At 53.2% G+C, this 12,197-nt stretch overlaps 1 protein-coding gene across 1 annotated transcript in view; it reads left to right on the top strand.

The window, feature by feature from the left end:
- Positions 1-4,878: 4,878 nt before the first annotated feature.
- EXOC3L2 (exocyst complex component 3 like 2) overlaps positions 4,879-12,197 on the top strand; it is a 30,796-nt gene continuing 23,477 nt past the window's right edge. Inside the window, exon 1 of the mRNA XM_034945169.3 lies at positions 4,879-8,547. Coding sequence (XP_034801060.1) covers positions 7,986-8,547 — 562 coding nt within the window. The 5' untranslated portion in view covers positions 4,879-7,985. The remainder of the gene's footprint in view (positions 8,548-12,197) is intronic.

Genomic DNA, 12,197 nt, shown 5'->3' with positions numbered 1-12,197 from the left:
CACCACCACACCTGGCTAATTTTTGTGTTTTTAGTAGAGGCAGGGTTTCATCAGCTTGGCCAGGCTGGTCTCAAACTTCTGACCTCAAGCGATCCACGCACCTTGGCCTCCCAAAGTGCTGGGATTATAGGCATAAGCCACGGCAAGCAGCCCAGTTTTATTTATTTAAAAAAAAATTTTTTTTCCTTAATTTTTGAGACAGGGTCTCTCTCTGTCACCCAGGCTGGAGCGCAGTGGCGAGATCATGGCTCACTGCAGCCTCCACCTCCCAGGATCAAGTGATCCTCCCACTTCAGCTCCCTTAGTAGCTAGGACTACAGTGTGCCACCACACTTGGCTAATTAAAAAAAATTTTTTTTTGTAGAGACGGGGTCTTGCTATATTATCAGGCTGGTCTTGATCTCCTGGGCTCAAGCAATCCCCCTGCCTTGGCTCCCAAAGTGCTGGAATTACAGGCATGAGCCACCACTCATGGCCCTAGCCTTTTAAAGTAACCCTGACTCTCATACCCAACCCCACCCAGCACCAGCTCCAGCCCCAGCCGTCACTTCACTTGGCATCCCAACTCTAGCAGGAAGTCCATCTCCAAACCCACTTCCAACCCTCAGCTTCATTTAAATTCATTTAAATCTTGACTACTGAGGGCCAGGCACGCAGCTAGGCTTATAAAGATGAACAGGATCAACAAAGTGAGCTTTGCTGAGTTTATCTGCAAGGAATCCAGTTGCATCTGATAATTTCAGATTGTAGAAGGTGCAATAAAGAAACTGACAGTCTGGGCACGGTGGCTCACGCCTGTAATCCCAGCACTTTGGGAAGCCGAGGCAGGAGGATGGCTTGAGGCCAGGAGTTTGAGACCAGCCTGGAGAACCTAATGATACCCGTGTCTCTACAAAAAATACAAAAATTAGCTGGGCATGGTGGCGCATGCCTGTAGTCCCAGCTACTCAGGAGGCTGAGGTGGGAGGATCTCTTGAGTCTGGAAGATCCAGGCTGCAGTAAGCTATTGTTACGCCACTGCACTCCAGCCTGGGCAACAGAACGAGACTCTGTCTCAGGAAAAAAAAAAAAAGAAAAATAAATTGACAAAGCAGAGTGACGACTCTGTGAGACGGGACAGTGGAGAACAGAGGAAGAGACGTGGGGCTGGAACTGGGATGATGAAAAGGAGGGCCTCATGCAGAGACCTGGGTACAGGGGCTTCTAGACAAAGAGAACCACAATTCCAAAGCCACTTCCAGTGCCCTCCTCCGTAGGTCCCCCTCCCCAGCCCCTGGGCCCAGCAAAACTTCCCTCCTGGTCTTCATCCCGTGGCAGGGAACTCTAGAGAGATGCGTGCCTGCCCCCCGGTTCTCACTCTAAGGCCTCGGGGCTTGCCCATGCTGGAGAGCAGCTCTGGGCTGGCGGCCAGCTTGGGGTGTCTCCCCGGGGCGCCCAGGATGGTGTTGTCACCTTGGGAGGCGTGAAGAGCATGCAGGCGTGGGCGGATTCCGGCCTGGAGCGGGGGTGAGGGTGGGGGCCCGGCTGTGGGCCTCGGCCTTCCCAGCCCAACCGCAGCCTGGCCTAAAAGGGCAGACAGATAATGAGTCCTTCCCGCCCCTGGCCCCAGAGAGGGAGGGGTTTCCTGACAGGAAATTGTCCTCCTCTGAGCACCCCCCCAACTCAGATCCAAGCTCTCAGCAGTCCTGGCTGAAGTAGCCTGGGGACAGGACAGCAGCGGGAACAGAAGGACGGGCAGGAGGACAGAGGTGAGTGTGCTGGGGACAGGGGGAAGGGGTCCCCCTTCCCCAGGGCAACTGGGAACACAGTTGCCCTTAGTTGCACTGGACCAGAGCTGATGAGAACCTGTACCTTGAACCCAGCAGAGGCTGGGGGCAAAGAGAGAATCTGGGGCCTGACTCCAGGGGGGTGCTGGCGAGAAGGCAGAAAGGAGATGAAAATGAGAGGAGGGTGCAGGGGAGAATTTGAGGACTGGCGGGGTCCAGAAAGGGTGCAAGGGAGCATTGGAAACCTTGGTGCCACCAAAGGAGAAGAGAGATGAGATGACATTGGGTTGAATGTCCTGCGAGTCTGGGTGGGAAGACTGAGGCCAGGAAGGATTGAGTATTTGTTCTATCCCAAGAGATGGGGTCTCGGAGATGGGAGACAGGGACCAGGTGGGGATTGAGATCAAGCAGGAGAGACCGAGATCAGGTTGGGATTGGAGATGTGGATGAGCTTGCAGTGGTCTGGGCTGATGACAGGATTGTGTTTGGGGTCAAGGACTAGATTGGGGTTGCACTGGTTGGGGTTGGGCTTGGGGACATGCCATATAGAAAGACCGTTCTCTAATACAGACGCTGAGCGTTGGAGGTGATGGATTCCGCAAACCGAGGTCAGGGCCGCTGCAGAAGGTTAGGGACTCCAGGGAAAAGGCTGGCAGTGAGGAAGAGGAGGAGGGGCTCAAAGAGGGAAGCTCTGGTGGCCAAGACATCCTGCGGGCCTGAGAGGCTGGGGGCTTGAGGGATGCCTCGGAAGTGAGTCAGGGGCTGGGCACTGGGAGGCAGACAGAGGGTTGGAGGGGGCAGGATGTCAGCACCAGTTTGCAGAGGCGGGTGTTGGAGCCAGGAAGGGGAAAGACGTCGGAGACAGTTTTGGGAAAATGTTGCAGCCAGGTTTGGGGATGTTGGATCCAGTTTGGAGGCGATATTGAAGCCAGGTGGGGGAAAGTCAGATGTAGTCTGGGCAAGGTTGACTTCAATTGGAGGGAAATTCGAGCCTGAAATTTTGAGAGGAAGATGGAGACAGTTATGGGGTGGAGGGGGGATGATGGAGCCATTTTGGGATGAGGCATGTGGATGCCAGTTCAGAGGATGAAAGAGAAATCAAGGCTGGGTGTGGTGGCTCATGACTGTAATCCCAGCACTTTGGGAGGCTGGGGCAGGTGGATCGCTTGAACTCAGGAGTTGACCAGCCTGGGCAACAGGGCGAAACCTCATCTCTACTAAAAATACAAAAATTAGCCAGGTGTGGTGACTTGCACTTGTACTCCCAGCTACTTGGGAGGTTGAGGTGGGAGGATTGCTTGAGCCTGGGAAGCAGAGGTTGCAGTGAGCCGAGACCATGCCACTGCACTCCAACCTGGGTGACACAGTAAGACTGTCTAAAAAATAAAAGAGAAGGACAGAGTGCGGTGGCTCACACCTGTAATCCCAGCACTTTGGGAGGCTGAAACAGGCGGATCACAAGGTCAGGAGTTCGAGACCAGCCTGGCCAATACGGTGAAACCCCATCTGTACTAAAAATACAAAAATTAGCCAGGCGTGGTGGTGGGCACCTGTAGTCCCAGCTACTTGGGAGGCTGAGGCAGGAGAAATCGCTTGAACCCTAGAGGTGGAGGTGCAGTGAGCTGAAATCGCGCCATTGCACTCCAGCCTGGGTGACAGAGCGAGACTCCATCTGAAAAAATAAAATAAAATAGAAGAGAAATGAGTGTGCAAATAATGTGTGTGCATGGGGGAGTATCTATTGCACACAGCCATGGGGGCTCCAGGCAAGGGGTCGTCATGGTGACTGCCTCCTGTGGGGGCGGGGGCCCATGGAGACTGGAAGGAGGTCCGAGAGCGTTTCTAGGAACTGGAGGGTTGAGAAGCAGCAGCTCAGGGGTTGAAACAGGGAAAGAAAGAAGGGGCCTCCCCATCATGGAAAGGGGTGCTCTTACTCATAGCCTAGGCAACCCAGGCCTTTTGCACACCACCCTCTTCCCAGGCCTCCTGTCCACCCCCGCACGTCTGCATAATCCTGACCCTGTCCTGACTTGCTCAGAACCCTGTCGTGGTGACAAACAAGCTACAGGTCCAGCAATAGAAGAACAAGTGAACATCTGACCCTTTACACAATTCATACAGTGGAATATTACAAAGCACTTAAATGAACTGGAGCTGTATGGCTAGACATGGATAAATTCTCGCAAGTTCATAATGTGAGCAAAAAAATAAATTTTAAAGCAAGTTGCAAGATACAAATAGTATGATACCATTTATAGAGAGTTTGAAACCATGTAGAACAGTATATTATTTCTGGATACAAGTCTATGGAGCATGGGATAAAAATCTACTTGGACGGGTAAACAGCACATTCACTCTGGATGCTGGATTCCTTAAGAGAAGGCCAGAGTGAGTGGGACCAGGAGAGGTGGCAGGAGGAGGCTGCACGCATTTTTTTTTTTTTTTTTTTTGAGATGGAGTTTCGCTCTGTTGCCTAGGCTGGAGTGCAGTGGCACAGTCTGGGCTCACTGCAGCATCCGCCTCCTGGGTTCAAGTGATTCTCCTGCCTCAACCTCCCAAGTAGCTAGGACTACAGGCACCCGCCACCACACCCAGCTAATTTTTGTGTTTTTAGTAGAGGCAGGGTTTCACCATGTTTGCCAGGCTTGTCTCGAACTCCTGACCTCAGGTGATCCTCCCTCCTCGGCCTCCCAAAGTGCTGGGATTATAGGCGTGAGCCACTGCGCCTGGCTTGTTCTTTAAAACAAAAATCAGGGCAGTGGACGGTGGCTCACGCCTATAATTCTAGCACTTTGGGAGGCCGAGGAGGGAGGATTGCTTGAGGTCAGGAGCAGGAGTTCCAGACCAGCATGGGCAATATAGCGAGACCCCATCTATAACAAAAAATTAAACAATAAAATTAGCAGGATGTCCCCGTTGCTTGGGAGGCTGAGGTGGGAGGATCGCTTGAGCCCAGGAGTTCGAGGCTGCAGCCAGCCATGATCACGCCTCTGCATTCCAGCCTGGGCAACAGAGTGAGATCCTGTCTCTAAAGACAAAAGCAACAACAAAAACCTGAACTAGGAGAGCAAATGATTGTGTGAGCTGTGGCTAGGATTGTAGGCACAGAAGTGTTTATTAAGCTTGTCTTTTGTACTTTTCCGAATGTTTGAACTATTTCATTGTTTTAAAAAGCACCTATCTGTGGCTCTGCAGGGCTCTTGGAAGAAAGCCTGTCCCTTATCAAGGAACTTAAAGCCCTGCGTGGCCTGCTCCCTAGTGACCTCTTCCAGCTCGACTCACCCTCCTCCTCCCCACACAAGGAATGAACTGTCTTGCCACTTTCCTTCCTTCATTTCCTGTTTAGCACCCATTCCCTGAGTGTCTGCCCTGTGCTGGGAGCTGGGGACACAGTGGTGACTGAGACAGCCCCAGCCCTGTCCTGCTGAGGTTTGCAGTCCAGTAAGGGACACAGATCTGTCCCCAGACAGGGATGACCCAGAGCAGGCAGAGGTGAGGTGTGGGAACCCAGGGACTGTGGGAGCCTGAGGGTCACAGAGGGCTTCCTGGAGGAGGGGGCATGGGGCTGAGTCCTGAAGCGTGAGTCCTGAAGTCCTGACTGGAGCATGGAGAACAGGCGTCTATGTAGAAGCACCAGCAGATGCTGAAACCTGGAGGTTCCTGGGGTAAGGAGGAGGCTACAGGACAGCACTAGTGATGTGTGCAGCTGCCAGAGCATGAAGGCTGTGGCGAGAGGCCTCAGCTTTGTCCTGAAGATACTAGGGAGCCATGGAAGGCTTAGGAGATGGAGAAGAGCAGGTTTGTGCTTTTTCTTTTCTTTTCTTTTCTTTTTTTTTTTGAGATGGAGTCTTGCTCTATCGCCCAGGCTGGAGTGCAGTGGCGCCATCTCGGCTCACTGCAATCTCCGCCTTCCGGGTTCATGCCATTCTCCTGCCTCAGCCTCCCGAGTATCTGGGGCTATAGGCGCCTGCCACTGCACCCAGCTAATTTTTTGTATTTTTAGTAGAGACGAGGTTTCACCGTGATCTCGATTTCCTGACCTCGTGATCCGCCTGCCTCGGCCTCCCAAAGTGCTGGGATTAAAGGCGTGAGCCACTGCACCCGGCCTGGTTTGAGCTTTTTCAAGGTCCTCAAAGGTGGACTGGAGGTGCCAAGACTAGAGGCTGGGGACCAGGGAGGAGGCCAGGGCAGGGAAGTGGGCAAGGGTTCCGCTTGGGGTAGGGGCTATGGGAAGGGAGTGAAAGGAGGGAGCGCAGACTGAAGAGAGGCTTAGGAGATGGAATGGGCAGGACTCAGGAAGCTGTAATGGCAGGGATGGGGGCTGCCCTGGCCACTGCTGTGTCCCTAACGCCTGCACAGGGCTGGGCCCATGGCAAATACCTAGTAAGTTGTTTTGTTTTGTTTTGTTTTGTTTTTTGAGACTGAGTCTTGCTCTATTGCCCAGGCCAGAATGCGGTGGTGTGATCTCAGCTCACCGCGACTTCTGCCTCCTGGGTTCAAACAATTCTCCTGCCTCAGCCTCCCGAGTAGCTGGGATTACAGGTGCGTGCCACCACGCCCAGCTAATTTTTTTATTTTTTTATTTTTAGTAGAGATGGGGTTTCACCATGTTGGCCAAGCTGGTCTCGAACTCCTGACCTCAGGTGATCTGCCTGCCTCCACCTCCCAAAGTGCTGGGATTACAGGCATGAGCGACCACGCCTGGCCTTAAGCCATTTTAAAAGCATACAATTAAGTGGCACTTAATGCATTCACAGTGTTGTACAACCATCACCTTTATCTAGTTCCAGAGTGTCTTCCTTTCCCCAAAAGGAAACCCTGCATCCATTAGCAGCCACTCGCCATTCCCCGTTCTCTCCAGTCCTATTGTCAGTCTCCTTTCTGTCTCTAAGGATTTGCCTAGAGACCTGCGAGGTGATTTGCACCTGTAATCCCAGCACTTTGGGAGGCAGAAGTGGGTAGATCCCTTGAGGCCAGGAGTTTGAGACCAGCCTGGGCAACATAGCAAGACCCTGTCTCAATAAATAAATAAATAAATTAATTAATTAATTAAGTGGGCATGGTGGTGCACACCTGTAGTCCCAGCTGCTGAGGAGGCTGAGGTACGAGGATCATTTGAGCCCAGGAGTTTCAGGCTGCAGTGAACTATGATGGGGCCATTGCACTCCAGCCTGGTCCCAGTCTCAAAAAAAAAAAAAAAAAAATTAGGCTTTGCCTATTCTAGACATTTCCCAATAAGTTTTTGCTGAAGAGATGAAGGAGGGAGAGATGACAAGGGTACAAATCAAACGGGAGAAATGAAGGGGATGAGGGGGTGTAGGCAGGTGCTCAGGAGTCTGCCCTGGACGTCTGGGTGGATGGTAGGGCCTGAGTCCCCATATCATCTCTGCCCTTGACTGACTGTGTCATCTTGGGAGGGAGCCTTCCCCTCTCTCAGCCTGTTTCTCCACGGAGTAGGAGGATCAACTTAAGATAGAGAATATTCCAGGCCAGCAGAGGTGGCTCACGCTTGTAATCCCAGCACTTTGGGAGGCTGAAGTAGGTGGATCGCCTGAGTCAGGAGTTCAAGACCAGCCTGGCCAACATGGTGAAACCACGTATCTACTAAAAATATAAAACTTAGCCTTGTGTGGTGGCACGCGCCTGTAGTCCCAGCTACTCCGGAGGCTGAGGCAGGAGACTTGCTTGAACCTGGGAGGCAGAGGTTGCAGTGAGCCGAGATTGTGCCACTGCACTCCAGCCTGGGTGACAGAGTGAGTGAGACTCCATCTCAAAAAAAAAAAAAAAAAGAGGCAAGGCGCAGTGGCTCACGCCTGTAATCCCAGCACTTTGGGAGGCCGAGGCAGGTGGATCACAAAGTCAGGCGATCGAGACCATCTTGGCTCACACAGTGAAACCCCGTCTCTACTAAAAATACAAAAGTTAGCCGGGCGTGGTGGCGGGCGCCTGTAGTCCCAGCTACTCAGGAGGCTGAGGCAGGAGAATGGCGTGAACCAGGGAGGCGGAGCTTGCAGTGAGCCGAGATCACGCCACTGCACTCCAGCCTGGGCGACAGAGCGAGACCCTGTCTCAAAAAAAAAAAAAAAAGGCCCCATCTTATAAGCTTGTGCAGATCAAGGGCTTATTAAGTGCTCAGGCAAGTGTCTGGTACGCTCACCCCAAAGTGCTCGGTACACAGAGGCACCGTCATCCACACCACCATTGTCATCACCATCGCCCATGGTCATTATTTTTTTCCCCAGGTCCCCACCTGTCAAAATGCCTATCCTGAAGAATCTGGGAGTGTCAGACCCTAAGGTGCCCCGGGCGGGGACCCTGCCCCTGAGGTCCTCTCGGAACCCCTTTGAAGAAGTTTCAGGGCTGGAGGAAGAAGAGGCCGGGGAGCTGGGGTCCCTCCCCAATGGAACATCTTGTCGCCGCCGCGCCACCCTGGAGAAGCTTGCGGGCCTGGCCCCCTTCCGGCTGGGCTGGGCCCCGGGCCGGCGGGCAGGCAGCCCTGGGGATGGGCAGCCCCGCTCTTTCTTGGGCCGTGTGCTGGTACCAGGGATACGCAGGAGCTCAGCAGATTTTGGCCTCCTGGCCCGGCTGCATGGGACCCGAGCCCACGGCGACGAGGAGGCAGCGGGGGAGGCTGCCCGGAGACTGGCCTTCCTGAGACTGGGGCGTGGATCCAAGCCCCAGCGTGCGTCCCTGGCTGAGAGAGTGGTGCCTGCAGGCGAGGCAGCTCCAGAGCCCCCACCCAAGGTCCCAGAGCCCCCAAAGATGAAGGAGCCATTGTCAGGTGAGTCCGGAGCCCTGACCCTGTCCTGGGAGAATCCCAGTGCCCATGTCCATCCCCAGCCCTGGTGGTCCCAGGCTTCATACTTAAGCCCATCCCAGCTACCACCTGTGACCCCGACCTGCAATTCACATGTCTAACTCACATCTCCCACCTCCATGCCAGCTCCAACCCGTTACCACTGCAGTCCTAATCCCTGTCGTCAACCTTTCTCTTCAGTGCCACCTGTTAATATATGCCCACCCTCAATCTTTGCCTCCTCCACCTGCCGTCTTCAGCCCTACTCCCATGTCTAAAGCCAAGGGAATACCTGATTTTGGTCCCATCTCTCCCCCTTCTCTTTCTATCCCCAATTTCTTCAATTTCTTTATTTTATTTATTTTATTATTATTATTTTTTTGCCTCTGTCGCCCAGGCTGGAGTGCAGTGGCGCAATCTTGGCTCACTGCAACCTCTGCCTCTGGGGTTCAAACAATTCTCCTGCCTCAGCCTCCCGAGTAGCTGATATTACAGGCATGTGCCACCTGGATAATTTTTGTATTTTAGTAGAGATAAGGTTTCATCATGTTGGCCAGGCTGGTCTCAAACTCCTGACCTCAAGTGATCTGCCTGCCTCGTCCTCCTAAAATGTTGGGATTACAGGCTTGAGCCACGGCGTGTGGCCAATTTCTCCTTTTTATGAGGACACCACTCACATGGGATTCGGGTCTGCCCTGTGATCTCACTTTAATTTGATTGCCTCTGTAAAGACCCTATTTCCAAATCAGGTGACATTCTGATGTACTGGGGTGAAGACTTCACATATCTTTTTTTTTTCCTGGGGGGACGTAATTCAATCCCTAACACCACCCTGTCTTCATCCTCAGTCCCCATTCCTACTCCAAGCCCCAGTGTCTTCCTCAGTGCCTTTTCTGTTCTCACCCCACACTTATTCCAAGCCCACCATCAGTCTCTATCTGAGACACATCCGTATGCTTCTCGTACAGCTCATCCTTTCCTCCAAATGCCATCTAATTTTGGAGACAAGGTCTCGCTCTATCACTCAGGCTGGAGGCTAGAGTGCAGTGGTGCAATCATGGCTCTCTGCAGCCCTGACCTCCTGGGCTCAAGCAATCCTCCCACCTTAGCCACCAGAGTAGCTGGGACTACAGGCACACACGATCACACCTGGCTAATTTTCACATTTTTTCTAGAGATGGGGGTCTTGCTATGTTGCTCAAGTTGGTCTTGAACTCCTGGCTTCAAGTGATCCTCCTGCCTCAGCTTCTCAAAGTGCTGGAATGACAGGCATGAGCCACTGCGCCTGGCCTAAACGCCATCTTTAATGTCATTGTCTATGTCCAACACCATGGCAACCCCCAACTGGTCCAGCCCCGTTTCATCTCCCATTCTTCCCCATGTTCACCTTCCACCCTTTTAAACTCTTTTGGTCTCACTCTTAACCCCCAACCCCAGGCCCCTCTCAGCACCCACCTTCCACCCATTTCCCTCTGGCGACCTCCTTTTTTTTTTTTTTCCTTTGAGACAGGGTCTCACTCTGTTGCCCAGGCTAGAGTGCAATGGTACAATCTCAGCTCACTGCAACCTCCGCTTCCTGGGTTCAAGCGATTCTCCTGTCTCAACCTCCTGAGTAGCTGGGATTACAGGCATGCATCACCATCCATGCCTGGCTAAATTTTTTTTGTATTTTTCGTAGAGATGGGGTTTTGCCATGTTGGCCAGGCTGGTCTCGAACTCCTGATCTCAGGTGATCCACCCGCCTCAGCCTCCCAAAGTGCTGGGATTACAAGCATGAGTCACCGCACCTGGCCATCAACCTCCTTATTCAGTCCTATTTGAGTTCCTAGTTCTTCCTCAGCCCCCAGTTTCAATTCCAACTCCAAACGCAACCTCCTCTTCATCCCTAATCTATCTTCACCCCTATCCTGAGTCCCAGTCCTAAACCCCCAACCCCAACCTCCATTTTCAATTCCATCCATGTTCCTATTCCCAAGCCCAACTCACTTCCACAATTCATCTTCAAACTCACATCAATCTTTTTTTTTTTTTTTTTTTTTTTTTTTTGAGATGGAGTCTAGCTCTGTCATCCAGGCTGGAGTGCAATGGCAAGATCTCAGTTCATTGCAGCCTTCGCCGCCTGGGTTCAAGCAATTCTCCTGTCTCAGCCTCCTGAGTAGCTGGGACTACAGGAATGCACCACCATGCCTGGCTAATTTTTGTATTTTTAGTAGAGACCAGGTTTCACCATATTGGTCAGTCTGGTCTTGAACTCCTGACCTCAGGTGATCCGCCCACCTTCCAAAGTGCTAGGAGTACAGGCGTGAGCCACCGCACCCGGCCTTCACATCAATCTTTATGTCCTTTCCATCCTCAGCTTTCACCTACATTCCCCTCCCCCACCTCTCCAACCTCATCCCTACCCAGACCCCAATGTCATTCTTGCCTCTTTCCCATTTCTGTCCAGACTCCCACCTGACCTCATCCTAACCCTAAACTCCCTCATCCCAACCCCCACCTTCACCCCATCCTCACCTCCGGCCCTATCCCCATCCGTGTCCCAATCCCCATCTTAATTCACCGCCACCCCCAACCCTGCCTTTATCTCTGCTCCCGTGCCTGAGCCCTGCTTTTAGCCCCGAGGCCCGAACTGCTCCAGGGCTGGGGACCTCAGGAGAGCCTCTTCTGTCCTCTGATGCCCTCCACGTTCTGGCCAGAGGCTATTTCAGCCCCAGCTCCCTGGGGACTGGGAGGGCACTGGAGGGAGGTGAGGAGGGGGTGACTAGAGCCCCGCCTTCTGGAAACGGATGGGCAGAAATAGCGCTGGCCAGGAAATAGTTTCTCTGCCAGGGAGGAAGTGGAGGGGGGTGGAGGTGTCGAGGGTAACCCTGGGCTGCCAGGACCCTCCTTCAGCCTCAGAGGCCTTCCAGCCCCACGACTCCCCTTTCTCGAGGCAGTCTGAACTCATCAGAGGGCCAGATCAGCCCACAGCCATCCCCACCCCAAAAAGACCCCATCAGTGGTCCCATATCCTCTCCCCATCTCCAAGCCACCACCCTGCCCCTCCTACTCCCACCGGCTGCCTCCATCTCTCTCCCCCTTACGTGGCTCCTCTCTCAACCCTCTCGCCTCCTCCGACCCCTCCTCCATTTTTCCGCCCTGCAACCTCCCCAGATCCCTTCCTCAGTCACAGGCATTTTTCTTTTCCCTCTCTCTCTTTTTTATTTATTTATTTTTGAGATAGAGTCTCGCTCAACATGTTGCCCAGGCTGGGGTGCAGTGGCGCGATCTCGGCTCACTGCAACCTCTGCCTTCCGGGTTCAAGCGATTCTCCTGCCTCTCGAGTAGCTGGGATTATAGGTGTACGCCACTACGCCTGGCTAATTTTTGTATTTTTAGTAGAGACGAGGTTTTGCCATGTTGGCCAGGCTGGTCTTGAACTCCTGACCTCAAGTGATCCGCCGGCCTCGGCCTCCCAAAGTGCTAGGATTACAAGCATGAGCCCCTCACCCTGACCCCTCCCCTACATCCTTCACTCAACATCCTTCTTTCTTGCTCTTCTCCGGGCTCTTCTCTGCCCCCACACTTTCCCGCCTCCTGTAACCCTTTTCCCCTCATCTCTCTCCCCTTCCTAAGCACCCCCAACCCCGCGTCCG

The sequence above is a fragment of the Pan paniscus genome, chromosome 20 (genome assembly GCF_029289425.2).
Source record: "Pan paniscus chromosome 20, NHGRI_mPanPan1-v2.0_pri, whole genome shotgun sequence".
Lineage (NCBI taxonomy): Eukaryota > Metazoa > Chordata > Mammalia > Primates > Hominidae > Pan > Pan paniscus.
Note: the sequence above shows the minus strand (reverse complement) of the source record. Positions and strands in the feature narration are given on the sequence as shown.